Genomic DNA, 19161 nt, shown 5'->3' with positions numbered 1-19161 from the left:
AAATATATATGTCATGTAAATAATCCATGTAAATAATTCCTGGAATAAACTGATTGACTTAAGTATTAATATGTCACATTTGTTATAATAATTATATCTCATACTGATAAAAGATGCATGCATATTTGACCCTTAAAACCACATTAAAACCTTAATACATCTAATTTCCAATACCAAAAAAAATCCCATTCACCACAAAGCCTTTTCAGAGCCTTACACGCCACCAAATCAACTTATCTGCATTGTGGGGACCATATCCTCATTCATGCCTACAAAATATGAGAGGCCAGTAAAAAGTCAATATCCCTAATAGGATAAGGTGTGTATATGTGTTTGCACATGTCCAGGTGTAACAAGATTTAAAATCCTATGCCTCACCCCCTTAACATACATGCACACCAAAAAAACTGCCTCCACTATTTTATGCTGACATTGTGCCCTTGTTATAGTAAATTGCCATATACCATGATGCATTCGTATTGTATATTTGATTTAAATAAAATAAAAATGATTAGATCTTTTATTACATTTTTTTTTTAATTATGCATATCGAGATTCATCTTTCATCTACAGTCCGACGCAGTCACCACCGGAAAAAGCCAGAAAGTGTCGCATTCTCTGCGCATGCGCGCTGTTCTGCCGTAAATCGAAACCGTAGCAGCACATTCAGATCCAGGCCACAAACATGTTCAACCGTGCAGAAATATAGTCGACTAACAAGTAGCTTTGTCAGCGCTATCTGTGAGCACTACACGGAAGAACGGGGTCGGGTCTGGGGTAACGCGGCGTTCATGCATGGGTCATGTTGTATTCTAGCGTAGTTGTGAGCTGATATTGTGTTTTGTTCCGCGGTGTGTGTGTTATGTGTTGACTGTAAAGAGGACAGTGCGTCACCGTACAAGATGGACACTGCCGAAGAAGGTAAGCTGTCTAGACACAGAGGCATTGTGGCTGCTGTCTGTTTCCATGTTGTTGCTTTTTAAACGCGGTACAAACGTATGTTTGGCAGTATGTGAAGATTTAGCCGGGGCGGGCAATCAAATATGCATCTGTAACGTAAACTGATGTGGCTTTAGCAAGCTAACGAGCTAAATGTTTTCCTTCCAGCTTGGTCTTTAGTACAGCTGTCATCATCCAAGCTAGTCCAAATAATATGAATTTGAACTTGATTTCGACTTGAAAGGACGTCATGGAAACGGTTAAAAGCACATTAGCCATTATAAAAACGTGTGACACGTAACTCCCGTAGAATGGTTTATTTGTGTATTTTGGCCAGGTGTAAACGCACCAGACATCTGGTGAAATAAACGAATCACGTAATATATCAGTCAAATCACGTATGACATATTTGAAACACTGCCTCAAAATGAGATCCCATTGATTTTTGAACTTTATTGTACTGGAGTGATAGTTGTCTCTCATGTTATTCTTTATCTAGTCAAGGTTTATACTGTTGTTGTCGCCAAGACCTATGTAGATGACCAGGAAACTGATTGGCAAGATAACAAGCAATAATCTTGCATGTATCTACACTTGTGTTGTTTTTTAATCCGTATAAATTGAAAATCATAAAACGTATTAAGTCTAGTTTTATTACTTTTGTACAGTGTGTTTGTTGCAACACTCATATCCAGTTCATTCTCATTTAATTTAATTTGTTCTGCACATACTGTATGGTTTTAAATGTTTATTTTGCCCATCTTTTCTGGCAGCTGATATATGTAGGGTGTGTCGATCTGAGGGAACTCAGGACAAACCCCTCTACCATCCCTGCGTGTGCACTGGAAGTATTAAGTTCATCCACCAAGAATGGTAAGAGCTTTGTTCATTCAGTCACAAATTCCCTGCACAACAACCTTTTCATTTCTGGTCATACGATGTGTACAATGTCAGATTTTTAGAGTCCATTGTATTTAGACTTAGAAATGGGACATTAGAGATAACATTCAATAATGAAAGCTGGCTCATTCCTAAAGGCACTTTATTATTAGTTTATTGTGTCTGCTTTAAAATGCAGAGGAAGTAATTCAAGCAGGGAACTACACTGTACCTGGTGTCCTGCAGTAATAATTCTAGGTGTCCTACTCATGATGAGTCAGTAATGGCAAAAAATGGGACAGAGTGAAATGGAAAACCACTTGCAATGTAAGAAGGAGTTCCAAGCTCTGACAAACAAGAATATGATCTGATCTGACAAAAGGCTTTGCTGTTCAGTAGTAAGCTTACAAGTCAACAAGTGCGGGGTTTTGAGCATAGTTTAGATTATTTAGTGGAAGTCTGGTTGATACATTACCCTTCAAGAATTTGGGGTCAGTAACATTCCTAAAAAAGTTTTTGAAAGAAGTCTCTTATGATCGCCCAGACAGCATTTATTTGATTGAAAACACAGTAAAAAAAAATAGTATATGTTGTGAAATATTATTATCCTTTAAATTAACTGATTAATATTTTACAAATGTTTTAAGTTGTAATGTAGTCCTGAGATCTGAATTTACACAAACAATTATTCCAATCTTTAGTGTTGCATGGTGCTTCAGAAATATTTTACATTGAATTGTAATTTGGTGGTCATGTAACATCTCGTATTATCAATGTTGAAAACACTTTTATTACATGAAAAGAACAGCATTTATTTGAAATAAAGAAATCTTTTATAATATTATACATGTCTTTGCTGTTACTTTTGATCAGTTGAATGCATATTTGCTGAATAAAAAAAATAATTTCTTTAAACAAAGGTAAATGACTGAAACTTTTTGAATTGTAGTGTGTATTGCTTTGGCAAAAGAAAATCATAAAAATAAAATAGTGTTGTATTGTACATTTCTTTAACACCCTACATTAGCTAATTTGGCATTTTCTAGAAGCGAATGTCTGTCAATAGATCTAGGTTAACCTTTCTAATGGGTCCAGTTATTTTTGTAAGGCTTTGTGTTCAGGTTTTTGTTCTTTTCGGTTACTGAATGGAAAGCGTCAGCAACACCCTTTTAGCTAACTGACTAGCTGCAACTTATGAGCTCAGGGGTCCTCCTCAATGTAACAGGTCCAGCTGTTGTTATTCTTCCCATGTCAAAATGGGAAACGAAGCAGGATTTTCTGTGTTTTTTTCACACAAGTCAGATCACCATCCTCATGGCCGCTTCCTGCTCCCCTCTTGTGTTTTCACAGCTTGGTGCAGTGGCTTAAACACAGCAGAAAAGAGTACTGCGAATTATGCAAGCACAGATTTGCTTTCACACCAAGTAAGTAACCCACTCTCATTACATTCTTCAGGGGAGGCAAAGCCACGAACGGTTCTATAGAGTCACAACAGCCTCGAATGGCCTGTTCAGTAGGAGCGATTGTGTGCTTCAGAGCCAAAGGGCTCTATGGGTTAATCATGTGACGTAAAAGCACGGCACTCGTGTTGTCTGACATAGCTGCTCTTTGCTGAGCTGAAACAAGGTTTTTACACCCAGGCTTTACTACAATAAAAAGTGTTTTGATTTAGTTTTGGCCATTGCTTTTCAAAAGCTTTGGGAGGAATGTACACACAAGCCCTTTGGAAAGAATTCCTTGCAGTCTTCTGTGGGAGGTAAGAAAGGGGAGGTAAGAATTCTCCTTACAACGTCACAAGGAGGAGATTTAAGATCAGCCCGTTTGAGCTTCCATTTTCTCAAAGGCAGAGAAAGATATCAAAATCTCGATTTACACCGATTCAAATTTCTAGAAACTTGGGGACCATAAACAGGCTAGGGGAACTCATATTAATTTTAAAAAACCTCAGAAAGTGAAATTTTCATGTCATAGGACCTTTAAAATCACTCCATACAAAATCCTCTCTGCATGTGCTGAGTTTGAGTTTGGGTTGTTTATAGCTTGCATTTGGGTATGGAACATGCACCGACCATCTTCCCAAACTTATAAAAAGGATTCATATAAGCTGATATTAACAAAAGAGAATCTTCAAGGGCTCCCTGTGGTTTTCTGCCAAAATAAAAACTTTATGGTTTAATGTAAATGAAGACAGCCATAAATATTAATATTGGGATTTTACATTTGTAATATAAAATAAAATAATTATAGTTTTTATTGGAAGTTTTACATTGGAGTGCTACTGTAGTAATATTTCTTATTTTTTATCTAATATTTTTTATTTATTTAGAAATACTAATCTTAAAAAAAATATTAAGTATTATTTTTAAATAATTTAAGCTTTTAAGATAATCAGAAAAGAAAATAATTCCTTAATATGCTTAAGTGAGGGATAATTTTAGTAAGATTAGATACAAGCACTGCATCCTTGTTAACATTAAGTTTGTTTTTAAATGTTGCCATCTGTGTTTATGTGGACAATAATTGTTTTGATTCTCAGAGTTCGAAAGAGATGCTTTAGAGATGCCTCTTCTGAACTTCTGTTTGTAGAGTTATATGCTTTTCAGAGGCATGCTCATTATTGTAGAGTCAGATATGTATTAAACAACTTTGAAATCCTATTAGTTTGTTTAAATAGATTGCGAAGGATTATGATCATCTTAAATTTGAATGAAATGAAGTTTCTAATCCCTCATTTACAGTACTGTATGTTACACTTCTAATTGGGAGGAGCCCAAAATGTTTATCTACAATTGTCTCTCTTTCTTTCAGTTTACTCTCCAGACATGCCTTCACGGCTTCCAGTGCAGGACATTTTCGCAGGACTGGTCACAAGTATAGGCACGGCTATCCGATACTGGTTTCATTACACGCTTGTTGCCTTTGCTTGGCTGGGGGTTGTACCTCTAACAGCATGTAAGTGATGCCCAGAGGTCACAGTCTGGTACGCTGTCAGTAGTAAGCTGTCTTTTATCCCAGTGTTGTGCATTTTATTCTATGTTCCTCACATAATGTTCTTCTTTTCCTGTAGGTCGCATCTATAAGTGTCTGTTTACTGGATCCGTAAGCTCCCTCCTGACTCTGCCGTTAGATATGCTCTCCACGTACGTATCAGACAGGAAAGCTCTCAAGTTTTCTCCTTAAAATATTCATTTACATTGCCGATCGGCTCATTGTGAACTCTGAGCATGATGGGTTATTTCAATCCTCGCTGCAGTCTCAGGGTTAGCCGTGGACATGGTTGCGTGGTGAATAGTAATGGATGGATATTTCAGAAGTGATGATCAGTGAATGTTCATCCTCTGCAGGGAGAACCTGCTGGCCGACTGCCTGCAGGGCTGCTTTGTGGTGACCTGCACCCTCTGCGCCTTCATCAGTCTGGTGTGGCTGCGGGAGCAGATTGTTCATGGAGGAGCCCCGTTATGGTTGGAGCAGAACCAGCAGCAACCTGCTAATGCAGCAGGACAACCTAATGAGGTATAATATCTGTGACATCACATCACTTTTCATCTGATTGAATGCATATTACACTCAAATTGAATGGATTTAGAATAAACGATAGTGATTCAGTAATAAAATTGTGTGATTAAAAACTTAGTCTTACTAAGTCTTACTTTAGTCGTCATTACTGCATTCGCAAATATGGGGTCGGTAGGAATTAAAATGTTTTTTTTTTTTGAAAGAAGACACTTCACTAAGGCTGCATTTATCTGTTCAAAAACATAGTAAAACAGTGGGGCGTGTGACGAGTGGGGTGGGGTAATGGAAGGTGCTCCGGAAGGATACAAAGGGTCGCCTCGACCCGTTCCCACCCCACTCGTCGCACAGTAAAAATGTGAAATATTTGTACAATTTAAAATGACTGTTCTCTTTTTGAATATATTTTAAAATGTCATTTATGCCTGTGATGGTGAAGCTGAATTTTCTATTTTCTATTATGATGATCAAGTAATAATAATAATAATAATAATAATAATAATAAAAAACTGTTCATCTAAAAAATATTATTATATATTTTTTTTATATATTAGTTTCTTCAAAAATGGCATTATGGCATTTTCAGCCCAAATGTTTTCTGGTGGATCAAACTTCTGTTTATTCCTAATAAGCTTTCTATTTTAATTTTTCCACAGCAGCAACTTCTGTACAGCAAAAATGACATTCCTGTTAGAGCTTAAGGCAGCAAAACTTTCTGAAAGCCTGATATTCTTTAGAGACCAATTATACAGGTTGCGCCATGACCCTCTTTGTTTACTTTGCTTCCTGCTTACTGTAATTATCATTTTGATTTGAGCACAACACAGTGGCCTGCCTGACCTTCTGTCATTTTCAAATCCCTCATTATCCCCTGAATCTCTAGAGACTGCACTCTTACCGAAATAGCAGCTTATTTTTTCTTGGTTTGAACCAGATGCAGTTTACTACTACGACTTCACAAACCCTCTTATGCACAGACTCCACCATAGCTGTTTCCAATTTTCTTAATTATTAATATCCTATCCATTAGGATGCTGGCCAGGGTAATGGGGGTGCTGAAAACCAGCCCATGCCCGCACCGGCTGAACCTCCAGCAGAAAACGCTGCAGCGGCTGAAGCTCCTGACCTCCCCGCTGACCCTGCAGAAGAGATGGAGCTGGATAATGAAGATGAGGAGGATGGAGGAGCCGAAGATGTGGCGGATGCCAACAATGGAGCACAGGGTATGACGGCTTTAATTAAACAAATGAGAAACTTTTCAGTGGGTATGAATCCAAACTGGTGCAAAAAGCTGTTTGGCGCCTGCAACATTGTGTTTGTTCTGTGCAGATGATATGAACTGGAATGCTCTTGAATGGGATCGCGCAGCTGAAGAGCTCACTTGGGAAAGGGTGAGTTTATGTGCTGTATGTCACTGTATCAAACATCAGACCAAAATATTTCAGAGAAACTTTAAACCTGTTCTTCCCTCCTTAGATGCTTGGGCTTGATGGGTCCCTGGTTTTTCTGGTAAGTTACACAAATACTTAATTTCTCAAAAAGCATCCCGTTAAAAAGAACTAAAAATTAATACTATTTATGCTTTAGGAACATGTGTTCTGGGTGGTCTCACTCAACACACTCTTCATCCTGGTGTTTGGTAAGCATTACTGCAGATTTGTTTACCAAATTATAGCATGAATGCATTCATGTTCAGTAACCGTCCTTGTTTCCATCCAAAGTTTCTAATTAAACTTATGTGCAAAATTGGAATGTCGTATAAAATAAATTGTGAATAAAGCATCGTTTGCATTCAGTGAGTTCAAGAGAACAAAATTGTCACTTCCTGATTAACTTGCACTAAATATCACAAAGACTTAGATGCAGTGGGACAAGGCATTGTATTTAATCATGTTTGTATACAATTAGTTACGAGCTTCAGAGCGCGCAGAAGAAACATGGTCATGTTATCTTATTTTTGGAGTTTGCTGTTTGGGAACACCGTTCTGGGAGTTAATTATAATGGAGCACTTTGAAAAGACTTTGCTCAGGCATTTTAGAATGATAAAACTAGCATTTCTGGTGCTGCGCAATAAGATCAGTCCATTGGTTGGTCCAGTTATGCTGTCCCATGGCAAAGTCACGTCTTTTTTTATGCACATTAAGAAATTTATTTTTGTAAAATTGTTTCCATCATAGTTTATGCACCTGTTTTCTTACAGCATAAGAAATTCATTTTACTTTCGTTAAGCGCATCCGTGTTTTTTTTTTTTAATGTGCATTTTTAGAATTTATGCGCATCTTGGTGTTTCCATACAGTGTTTTTTTTTTTTTTTTTTTTTTTTTTGCAATTTCCCATAATGCGCATAAAAAAATAAGTATATGGAAACATAGCTATTGACTGTTTTTCAATTACAAACCTAAAATCATCCCTTCTCAGCTTTCTGTCCCTACCATATTGGCCACTTCTCAGTGGTTGGACTTGGTTTTGAAGAATATGTAAGTATCTATTAGTTTTGGACCTTTTATCCAGATTTGCTTGCATTTTTTTTTATTTGTTTAAATGCAGTTTTAACATTGACAGCTGTCTCTGTTTTCAGGTTCGTGCCTCACACTTCGAGGGACTCATCACTACTATAGTTGGATATGTCCTTTTAGCCATCACACTCATCGTGTGTCATGTATCCTTAAACACTCAGTAACAACTGAAATAATCACAATCTAAGTAACTACCTTCTCTCGTTTACCAAGTCTTCTAGGAAGTTGCACACAAAATTATTATTTTTATTTTTTATTTTCATGATATTGCCATATTTACTTTCAGTTCATTCAGTTCCAGTTTATGTTGTCTTCTAGGGAAGTATTACATAAACACTCCTCATATGTTATCTTAATAGGGGAAGTGTACAGCCCCTGATGTTCCCTTCCTTAATTCAGATCTCAGGGATTAGCAGCACTAGTGAGATTTCAAAGATCACGCCGCTTGTTAGGAGTCTGCTACATTGTTGTAAAGGTCAGTTACATCAGCAGTTTATACGCACTGTTCTGTAAAGCTATCTTTGCTAAACTTGTTTAGTAATTAGAAATACAATGACTTAATAACATTGGTTGCAACAACTGGTTTTGCCAATGATCTTTGGGATTTACTGTAATTCTGTGTTCTCAGTCACATTAATGCTTTAATTAGATTACATTATCTAAGATTAGATTACAGGCCTGGGCCTAATACACTTATTTATGCTGCTATGTATAGGTTTTATATTTGCTGTTTGTTTAGTATCAGTCATCTAATTCTTTTGAGGCTCATATTTTGTTTCTTCCAGGTCTCTCTTCTAGTAGTTGTGGAGATTGGCGTGTTCCCCCTCATCTGCGGCTGGTGGCTTGATATCTGCTCTCTGGTATTTAGTTTCATTTTATCAAACTAATTTAAGATTTGCCTTTCTATTCATGTTGGCCCAAAATGTCTTTAATAAAATTGGAGAAAGCTATTGGTTAGCATTCCCATTCATCACAATGACGGCTGCTCTGCTTCATTTTCCCCCCCATTTTTTTTTTTAAGGACGAAAAAAGTTATGAGTTCACCTTTAAAACCTTAGTAAGTTTAGCTCAGGAACCTTAAACTTAGTATTTGTCATACAGAAAAGGTTAACATTTGTTTATCTCCCTCTTTTGTAGGAAATGTTTGATGCCTCTTTGAAAGACAGAGAGTTGAGTTTTGAATCCGCCCCAGGGACCACCATGTTCCTTCATTGGCTGGTGGGGATGGTCTATGTCTTCTATTTTGCCTCTTTCATTCTTCTACTCAGAGAGGTGGGCATTTCTAAAGCAGTTTAATCATGCAGAAGATTTTTCAGGAGATGTTTGAGGGATGCAAGTGCTTTCTTTTGTATTTTTTTTAGGTTCTAAGGCCTGGAGTCTTGTGGTTTCTCAGAAATCTGAATGATCCAGATTTCAATCCAGTGCAGGAAATGATACATCTACCAATATATAGACACTTGAGACGATTCATATTATCAGTGGTGAGTAAAATGTTCCACTATTTTTGAGACCCTTTTCAACAGATCCCTTTAAATTTCATGGTGATGGGGAAGAAAAAAATGGAGGAAAAAAATATTCAAATGGTTTTTGCATTCTTTTGCAAAAGTTTTGTGATTGAAGTAATACAAGGTGGGAGGAAACTATGTTTCAGTTTTTCAAGTTTCTCAAGGAATGCAGTACTTTTGTTAGAGAATGCAAATGCTTTGTGCAAACGCAGTTTATCAGGAGAAAGCGATACTTTTGTGAGGGAGTTTTTTTTCTTCCAACTCTTATTTTTTCCTATCACAATGCCCCCCTCCCCACCTTTAGTGCTCTCTACTATTGTTTTCCATGATCTAAAAAAAAAAAAAAATTCCATGTTCTAAAAATCTAAAAAAAGTTTTTTTCTCTCTTTTCAGGTTGTGTTTGGCTCAATCGTTCTTCTCATGTTGTGGCTTCCTATCCGGATAATCAAACACATCTTCCCTACATTTCTTCCCTACAATGTTATGCTTTACAGGTAAATAAAAAGTATTTCCATCTCATTGTCATAAAGACTTAAAGCTTAATATTCCTTGAGATAATTGCCTAAACTTTGTGTAAAGATTCAGAGCTTGAGGACAAGGTGCTTTTGCTTGTTTTACTGTGTAAATCCAGTCAGAGATTACAACCAGAGGAAGCAAAGTTCTTTCTCTGTGTGACTCCATGGTTTAAAGGGCCATAAATGGGAAGTGCTAATTACTGCTGTCATGGCAGACATTTGCCTCGTTACCTAATGAGTATCTGGACTCTGTGTAGTGTCGAGTGTGCCTGTTGCATCATTTGGCAGGTGTGTTACACCTGATGTCATCATTCCCAGCAGAGCGTTACTACAGTCTGTTCTTGCAGAGAGCTATTAATATAATGTCCACCACAATGATGCTCTAGAAAGTCTCCTCACTCTGTGTTTGTGTAGAGTATTTTTCCCTATGTAACCCTGCTGTCCTCAAAGCAGTGCTGAGCTTTACAATTATCACTAGGAGAGTACTTTGAACAGCTGTAGTGTTTGTTAGGGCACTGACTCTGACTTCTGTGGAAAGAGGCCATCTGTCACGTGTTGGGGGCTTTTAAATGTTGTTTGAAAGACTGACTGAGAAAGCTTGTCTTTGAACTTCCAAACCCATATGAAAATATTTGGACAAAAGCGGAGACATTATTCAAAATTATCTTATGTAGACATTCATTTATGGGTCATAAGGGTGAACACATGGTGTCAGAATGTTCATTTTTGTGGTGAACTATCCCTTTAAGGTTTACATTTTATTTTTTATTTTTTTTACACTACATAATGCCCTGTTCTCTCCTGGTACACTAATCGATGTCCTGTTGTTTCCTCGGGTTAACTGAAATATATGATGTAGAATAAAAGGCTGTTCACATCAAGGATGAAAACTATATTGAAAATTATATCTTCAAAGTTTTAATAATCATTTTGGGGAATGGGGAATTGCACAACACAACTATTATTATAATGTACAGTATGGTTAGAATAACTTTCATAATGATTTTTGTTAATGCTGATAAATGATACAAACTTTGTCAGTCTATCAGAATTGGTTAACATTAAAAGGCTTGAGTATTCAAAGCTGAAAATGTTGGTTCATTCTTCATTGATGTGGCACTAATAGTTATTACGAACAGGCCTTAAAGTCTGTGGTTAAGCATTATTTGAAGAAACTTCCACATTTTGTTCTAAAACATAAATGACATGGTTATTTTTAAATCGATGTGCCTTAAAAGCATATTGTTGACAAGTTGCTACAGAACGACTACAACGGTAATCAGTTAATGCACACACAAAAGGGGCAGTAATGTTAGCTCTATAAAAATGTTCCTATTAGTATTCAAGAATTGAAAGGATGAAATAAAATGAGATTGTCTAGGAGTCACAGTGTGAAATTATTATTTAAAAATGCTTCAGATCTGGTTAGATGACCCCCAGGCCATTTTATTCTAAAATCCTATTAGATGTTCCATAGCATTATGAGTGACCTACAAATTGATGTCATGCTCTATTAGAAGAGTGATACCAGTAGTTTATACACAAATGTAATGAGTTCCCCTCTCTCTCTCTCTCTCTCTCTCAGCGATGCTCCAGTGAGTGAGCTGTCTCTGGAGTTGCTTTTATTGCAGGTTGTTCTTCCTGCTCTGTTGGAACAGGGACATACACGACAGTGGCTCAAAGGTCTGGTGCGAGCATGGACCGTGACCGCTGGCTACTTGCTGTGAGTCTCACACACATTGACCCTTTTGCTGCTTACGTCCGTTAACCTCAAGGACTGAAATGACTTTTCCTGGTTTTCTCTGTGTTGTCCTAAAAAAATCTGTCACTGGAATTTAACTTTGTGTAAGGGTCGCACGATCATGACAAATCATAACTGTCTAATATTTCCGTTGATGTTACAATAACAATCATTAGTTTTGATTCAGTAGATCTTGGGGTAAAATGTATTTTATGTGGTATTTTTATGCCCATTTTATTCCATTATAATCAATGAATGCCATCACTTCAGAGTGCAACTGTGTTCACGTGTACAGAGTTCTGCACTGTCACAAATGCTTCTGTTAAAATCAGCTGTCCACATTGTGGAATAAATCTCTAATTTACATTATGCCTACACCTTGATTTTAATAGGAGGGTTTAGTTCACCTTTCTTTAATCCCTTTCTTGAATCTTGAAGCACTAATGATAATCTAAATCAGCGCTACGTTGTGTCAAACCTTTCAGAGACTTGCACTCTTACTTGCTGGGAGACCAGGAAGACAATGAGAACAACGCCAACCAGCAAGCCAACAACAACAACCAGCAGGCCCGAAACAACGCCATCCCTGTGGTGGGAGAAGGACTGCACGCTGCCCACCAGGCCATACTACAGCAGGGGGGTCCAGTGGGCTTTCAGCCCTATCACCGGCCCATGAGATTCCCTCTAAGGGTACTCCAACTCTGTCCAATTGACTTTTATATAACAGTGAATGTCTTGTGTTTGTGAATCTGATTTTCAGATTGATGGTCTTTAATGTTTATTTTTCTCTTTTGGTCCCCTTTGAAGATTGTGTTGCTGATATTGTTCATGTGTGTGACGCTGCTTTTGGCCAGTTTGGTGTGTCTCACATTACCAGGTGAGGGTCCAACAAATTGAGATCTTACTATTTGCTCACCCTCATATTAATTTATAGAATAGATATAGATAAAGAATGGTGCTGATTGCATTGAGCTTTCAATATTCAAAAATGATTCAAAAGCAGTTTAAGTGGTAATTTGATTACATTTCAGAGCTTGTGTTAATAAAAGCTATCATGCAACTTTGCAAGATTTAAAGCAAAGTAGACTTATGGGCTACTTTAATGGTGCTTTAAAGCAGTTTTTAAAGTTTGAACATTCAGTCCCTGTTCCTTGTAATTGCATGTAAAATAGTGACCCACGAAGTCTTGGAAATGTATGTAACACTTTATTTTAAAAGGTCTTTGTTACAGTATAATTGCATTTTAAGTACTGAGTAATAAGAATTAAAAACATTTACTTACTCTAGGGTTAGGATTAGGTTTTGGTTTATGGTTAGTTGTATGTAATCATCTATCATTTTGCTAGTATTACAATAGTAAATACGTGTAGTATGTAACAAGGACACTGTAAAATAGTGTTACTGAAATTTCTCCTTTTGTGTTCCATGGAATAATAACAATTTATATTCCTTATTATTTTTGTTAAAAGAAAATGCATTCTTGATAAGCATAATAGACCTACTTCAATGTGTACAAATATTAAAATACTGTTATTAAATTATACTTTCTTTAAAACCTTTATTTCTATACTGATCTTAATGTTTTCAAAGAGGGAGAGAGAGCATAAAAAAGTTTGTCTTAGATTTTCAGCAGTGCTCTGTTTGTCACAGTGTTCACCGGACGCTGGCTGATGTCCTTCTGGACAGGAAGTGCTAAGATCCATGAGCTGTACACTGCAGCGTGTGGGCTGTATGTGTGCTGGCTCTCCATCAGAGCGATCACAGTGATGCTGGCCTGGATGCCTCAGGGGCGGAGAGTCATCCTGCTCAAGGTTCAGGAGTGGACCCTCATGGTACTGAATACAGAGGTTTCATTGAGGCCTAAATGAGGATTTTGGGGTTATTTTACTACAACTAAAGACAGATGATGAGCCGTGTTGCTGATTTGTGTGAACTCAGATTATGAAGACACTGATTGTGGCAGTGCTGTTGGCTGGAGTGATCCCTCTGCTCTTGGGACTGCTGTTCGAGCTGGTGATTGTAGCTCCTCTCAGAGTGCCGCTGGATCAGACGCCGCTGTTCTACCCCTGGCAGGTAAAGCACCAATACAAGTCCTGCTCTTAAAGACACAGTTCACCCGGAATAGAACAGAATATGATTTACTCACCTTTAAGTTGTTCTAGACTCCTTTCTTCCTTGGTACACAAAAAACACTAATTGTAAAGAATATTATTTCTGCTTTTTTTTTTCCATGTAGTGAAATGAAATGAGGACTGGGGCTATCAAGCTCCAAAATGACACAAATCCCACCATTGAAGTATCAAAAGCAGTCTATATGACAGTTGACATTTGTTCATACTGCATGTTAAAACCAATGGCTTTCAAAGGTTATATATATTCTATTTTTAAAGACAAATACATTTTAAATAGTGCTGGGTAATGATAAATTGTGATTAATCACAGCCAAAATTTTTATTTTTTTTGTGGGCAAAGTGTGTGTGTGTGCACGGTGTAGATTTATTACATATATTGTATATATTTATAGATAATATAAATGATATAAATATGTATATGTAAATATTTTCTAAATGTATACTTTATGTGTGTGTGTTTACATATACATAATAAATATACACAGTGCACACACATTTAAACAAAAACTCTTATTTACGGTAACATTATTTTAAGGACCTATTCTCACTGTTAACTAGTTGTTTATAAGCATGCATATTACTTGCATATTGACTGTTTATTAGTATTTATAAACCACACATTAATGCATTATTCGGCATGACCATATTTTAGATTCCTTAATCCTACACCACACCTAAACTTAATTACTACCTTATTTTAACTATTAATAAGCAGCAAATTAGGAGTTTATTGAGGGAAAAGTCGTAGTTTGTGTTACCACTTTTATTTTGGGTGCGATTTATCGTTGCCCAGCACTCATTTTAAATCATAAGGGTGAATAAATGGCAATCTTTGAGTATGAAAGAAAATTCTCTCACTATTTACTCACCCTCATGCTGTCTTGCATAAACCTGCTTGCATTGCATGGACTCACAGAGATCTGAAATCTGAAGAAATATACATCTGGGACAGCATGAGTGTGAGTAATTGATGAGAGAATGTACTGTTCTTAAGTGTTGTGAGTTCTTTATACACAAATAACCTTGAATTAGCAACTGTGTTCGCACCTGACATGTCCACTGTGTGTCAGTATTTATCTGACCAGCTTTTGTTTTTGTGCCGTGCACTGTTCTCTGTCTGAGCTAATGAGCTGTGTCACTGATGTACCGGAAAACAGATTTTGGTTGGATTTACTCCAGTAGCGCACAGTTTTTCCAACAGACTCCTTTTGCCCTACTAATTTAATCCATCCTGTTTGGAGAACTTAATTTCCACAGGCGCTAAGTGGGGCACAGAGGTATGGCCGTGTCAGTGGTATTGACTCTTATTTTTCTCTATACTGTTAAGGACTGGGCTTTAGGAGTGCTGCATGCCAAAATCATTGCTGCCATCACCCTCATGGGTCCCCAGTGGTGGTTGAAGACCGTTATTGAGCAGGTTAGTGGCTGGGGTGTCTATCATTTGTTCATGATCTCTGTGGTGCTGAAGAAACACTGTGGTGAAGGATACACTCACTAACTAAATGACTAACTGCTTTTCAGGTGTATGCCAATGGAATCCGGAACATTGACCTTCATTTCATCATCAGGAAGCTGGCGGCCCCGGTCATTGCTGTACTGCTTCTTTCTCTCTGCATCCCCTATGTGATTGCTGTAGGCATCGTCCCCCTTCTAGGTGGGTAGAAACAATGCTGCTGTTAGCCAATGCAATTATAAATGTAGGTGAGGTTCTTAGAGAGGTTTACATAAATAAAGAACATTGAGGGAATTTGCTGTATAATGTGGATTGTCATGAATTTTGCCAAAATTTGGATGAATAAATCAAAAGTAGGTCAGTACACTTAAATCAGTATGCCATATTGTATAATGTCTATGAATATTAAACCGCAAAAATACAATTTAAATATGAATCCTATGTGTCTCTGTGTGTTTGAATGGCGCAGACAGTGTTTTCAGCCTCTGCCGCCTCAATATACGAGTACATCAGAATCCGAATGATATATCAATATATGAGTACATGATATATGAGTGTTTAATTTATGAGTACTACATGAACACACAAACATAATCTCCAGAAGTGCCCTGAGAGTCACTTCATTAGAAGTTTTGCATTTGTTTTGAGAAAAACTACTGTCATATCATATACAAACAGAAACCTGAAGGTCTTTACAGCAACCCGTCAAAATAAAAGTTTGGTTTAACTTGAAGTAACTGTGACGGAAACATATTACTTAATGTAATGATAGTATTACTACTACTGAAAAAAAATATTATTAAATCATAATTTTTAAGGAATATTTACAAGAAAACAGAATTGGGGGAAAATAAAACAGAATTTGAGAAAAAAATAAATGCTATTATATTGTGTCAGTTTCATGATTACAATTAATTAGACAATTTTTATTTTTTTATTATTACCGTATTTTCCGGACTATAAGTCACACTTTTTTTTCATAGTTTGACTGGTCCTGCGACTTATAGTCAGGTGCGACTTATTTTTCAAAATTAATTTGACATGAACCAGGAGAAATGAACCAAGAGAAAACATTACCTTCTCCAGCCGCGAGAGGGCGCTCTATGCTGCCAGATATGCTGCTCAGTGCTCCTGTAGCCTACACTGAGCAGCATAGAGCGCCCTCTCGCGGCTGTAGACGGTAATGTTTTCTCTTGTTTCTTGGTTCTATTTTTTTCCTCATCCTGACGTATTTTTGGACTGATGCGACTTATACTCAGGTGCCACGTATAGTCTGAATAATACGGTAATACAATTTAATTTAACAATTAAAACAGTGTCAAAAAAATAAACGACTGCAGAAAAATGTGTAAAAAAAAAAAAAAGGCCCTTATAAATAGTATGTTTTTTGATTCCTTTTATCCTGGCCATCACATAAGCGACACTGTCAGTGCAGTTGGACTTTGTTCTTTTAGAAGAGGTTTTAGCACTCACTCGAGTGGCTTCATCATATGGAGATTTGAGTGGTCTTCAATCAAAAAGGAAAAAGTCCAGTTGTAACAGCTGCATTGTAAATGGTCACTTGAGCTTTTTAAGTGCACAAATTCAGATGAAATCTGAACAGTTAGGCGTCCTTCAAACTTCAAATGGGAGTTGCATAGTTACATTTAAGATTCCATTAAATACCTGTTTGTTCATGTCAGGATACTTCCAACTCTCTTTATGGCTCAATAAAGAGTAGATCACCATCGTTCTGCATATGTTCACATATACTGACTCATTTCGGTTACTGCACCACTGAAAGCATTCGGGCTGTGTCAATGGCTGTTCTGGGAGTAGTGTAGTAAAATTAGCTCATCACCGGCTGTGCTGCTGAACATTAGGGATATCTTACATGCCTTAAGAAAGCCAGGTGTGTTCTCAAGGACCTCAGTCACCCACAGTAGAACTTGTAATTAAACAGTCAAAAACCATCATGTATCTTCAGTAATGTTTTTATTGCTGAGGTTTTCTCTCATTTTACAATACTTTAGCACAGTTATCCATTCTAACCAGCTCTTGTCTCTCTGAATAGGGGTCACTATGGAGATGCAGAATCTGGTGCAGAGGAGAATATATCCCTTCCTTCTGATGGTAGTGGTGCTGATGGGTATCCTCTTTTTCCAAATCCGACAATTCAAGCGCCTTTATGAGCACATCAAGAACGACAAGTGAGTCTTGAACAGGGTTTGAAATTAACTTATTTTTTAAGAGCCAATAAAAATGCCTAGTGGGTTTGATTTTCAGATACTTTTTTTTTAACCTTGTGAGAACATTTTCAATAATGTGCCACACATTTGCTCTACCATTCAAAGATACGGGGACAGATTTTGTTTTATATAAAAAAAAAAATAATACTTTTTTTTTTTCCTCAGCAAGGATGCAGTAAATATATCAAACTTGATAGCAAAGACATTTATAATTTTACAAAAGATTTGTATTTCAAATAAACATTCTTTAGAACTTTTTATTGATCAAAGAATCCTGGAAAGATGTTTAAGTAACAAATCAGCTGTATTCGTAAAATTCAGCTTTGCATTGCAGTAATAAATAGCATTTTAAAGTATAATAAAATATAAAAAATTTATGGTTATAATATTTTTCAATAAATAAACGCAGTTCTATTTAAACTGACCAGTGTAACCTTTTAAATCTTTTGTTGACTATTTTATTTTAATAAAATAATGAACAGACTGTGATGTAAATTTGAATTCCTAGAATACGTGTGCGCCAGGCTCCGGTGCAATCGAAACGGCTGAGACATAAAAATTAAAATTAAAAAACTTTTTCCGCAAAAGTGTTTAGCTTACTTTCATATTTGTGCACACTCAAAATAAAAACAGAAGATCTGTGCTCTTGTAAAATAAAGCAAATAAACAATGCGCGTTGTCATCCTTTTCTTTCCATGAACTTATGGAGCACCGACAGACTTCTGTTTTAAGTCCGATATATTTTGCATATATATATATTTTTTTAAATATGAAAACAAATTATTTTTTATGTTAGGTCTATTACTTGCAATTATTTATTTACAAATTCTAAGCTCTGATTATGACAAGTGTTACCACTCTTACTGTGGTAGACCTGGGAAGGGAAATGAAAGATTTTACAAATTAAGAGTTCGTTTAATTTATTCATTTGTTCCCTTATTTCAGTTAAATCATGGGTTATTTAGGGAACAAAATTAATGAAACATGAACAGTTGCTACAAATTAATAAGTTGTAGGAACAAATTAACAAGTTTTAGGATAGCCTTTCTGTCCTGTATCTGAGCTTGTGTTCATTTGGTTTTTTTTCATCCATGCAGGTACCTTGTTGGACAGAGACTTGTGAACTATGAACGAAAAGCTGGCAAGCCCAGCACTACCACACACAGCAGTTCAGTGCAGGAGTAAAGAGCTTGAGATTGCTTTGGAGTCACTGTTTCTGTGTGCGAGCGAGTGAATGATTGAACAGCCTTCCTCTCCTGCTCCCTCTGTGTGCGTCCATACATCCAGCACATCCACAAAGACTGAAAAAACTGACCTCTGGCCTCTCTGACACTGCCAGCAAAAAGGGGCGAAAGAGTTGTGTACATAAACAGGGCGAAAGAGTGAATCCCTACAGCCAGCCAACCGTGGATTAAAAAGAATGTCTCACTCCTAAAAAGAAAAAAAACAAATGTGTGTTAATTTATTAAATCGAGTTGTTACCTTATTTGTGGAGATTTGTTCGTGGCAAGACTCGACCCACATGGTTCCTTTCATTACCCTCATGAAGAGGCCAGTAAGACTCTAGGGATGAAAAGTCTTGAAACGTCTGGGTCATAATGGAGCTGGATAGCCACATTAGTACCTTTTTATTTATTAGGTTTAAATTTTCAATGAAATATGATCTTGAAGTTTTTGAATGCGAGGGTCTTTGTTTGATTTGATGCTTTTGGTAGTGTGTCTTACCTTCATTTCTCGAT

At 36.8% G+C, this 19161-nt stretch overlaps 1 protein-coding gene across 2 annotated transcripts; it reads left to right on the top strand.

Annotated features, from left to right (window-relative positions):
• The first annotated feature begins 651 nt into the window (after positions 1 to 651).
• Positions 652 to 18908, top strand: LOC113045737 (E3 ubiquitin-protein ligase MARCH6). Of its 2 annotated transcripts, XM_026206343.1 has the most exons (27): positions 652 to 921; positions 1713 to 1812; positions 3169 to 3242; positions 4627 to 4770; positions 4886 to 4958; positions 5163 to 5331; positions 6362 to 6554; positions 6661 to 6722; positions 6808 to 6840; positions 6919 to 6970; positions 7751 to 7809; positions 7911 to 7991; positions 8255 to 8323; positions 8634 to 8708; positions 8870 to 8905; positions 8986 to 9120; positions 9210 to 9329; positions 9747 to 9847; positions 11454 to 11591; positions 12095 to 12299; positions 12417 to 12486; positions 13260 to 13441; positions 13548 to 13682; positions 15069 to 15158; positions 15263 to 15395; positions 17248 to 17383; positions 18520 to 18908. In XM_026206343.1, exons 1-27 carry the CDS (start codon positions 903 to 905, stop codon positions 18605 to 18607), a joined length of 2772 nt encoding a protein of 923 aa, XP_026062128.1. In that variant the 5' UTR covers positions 652 to 902; the 3' UTR covers positions 18608 to 18908. The 2 variants fall into 2 exon arrangements, with proteins under 2 accessions (XP_026062128.1, XP_026062129.1); XM_026206344.1 differs by lacking the exon at positions 8870 to 8905.
• Positions 18909 to 19161: the final 253 nt, after the last annotated feature.

This window comes from Carassius auratus, chromosome 27 (genome assembly GCF_003368295.1).
Source record: "Carassius auratus strain Wakin chromosome 27, ASM336829v1, whole genome shotgun sequence".
Taxonomy (NCBI): Eukaryota; Metazoa; Chordata; class Actinopteri; order Cypriniformes; family Cyprinidae; genus Carassius; species Carassius auratus.
The sequence above is the reverse complement of the archived record's forward strand: the minus strand, read 5'-3'. Positions and strand labels throughout refer to the sequence as shown.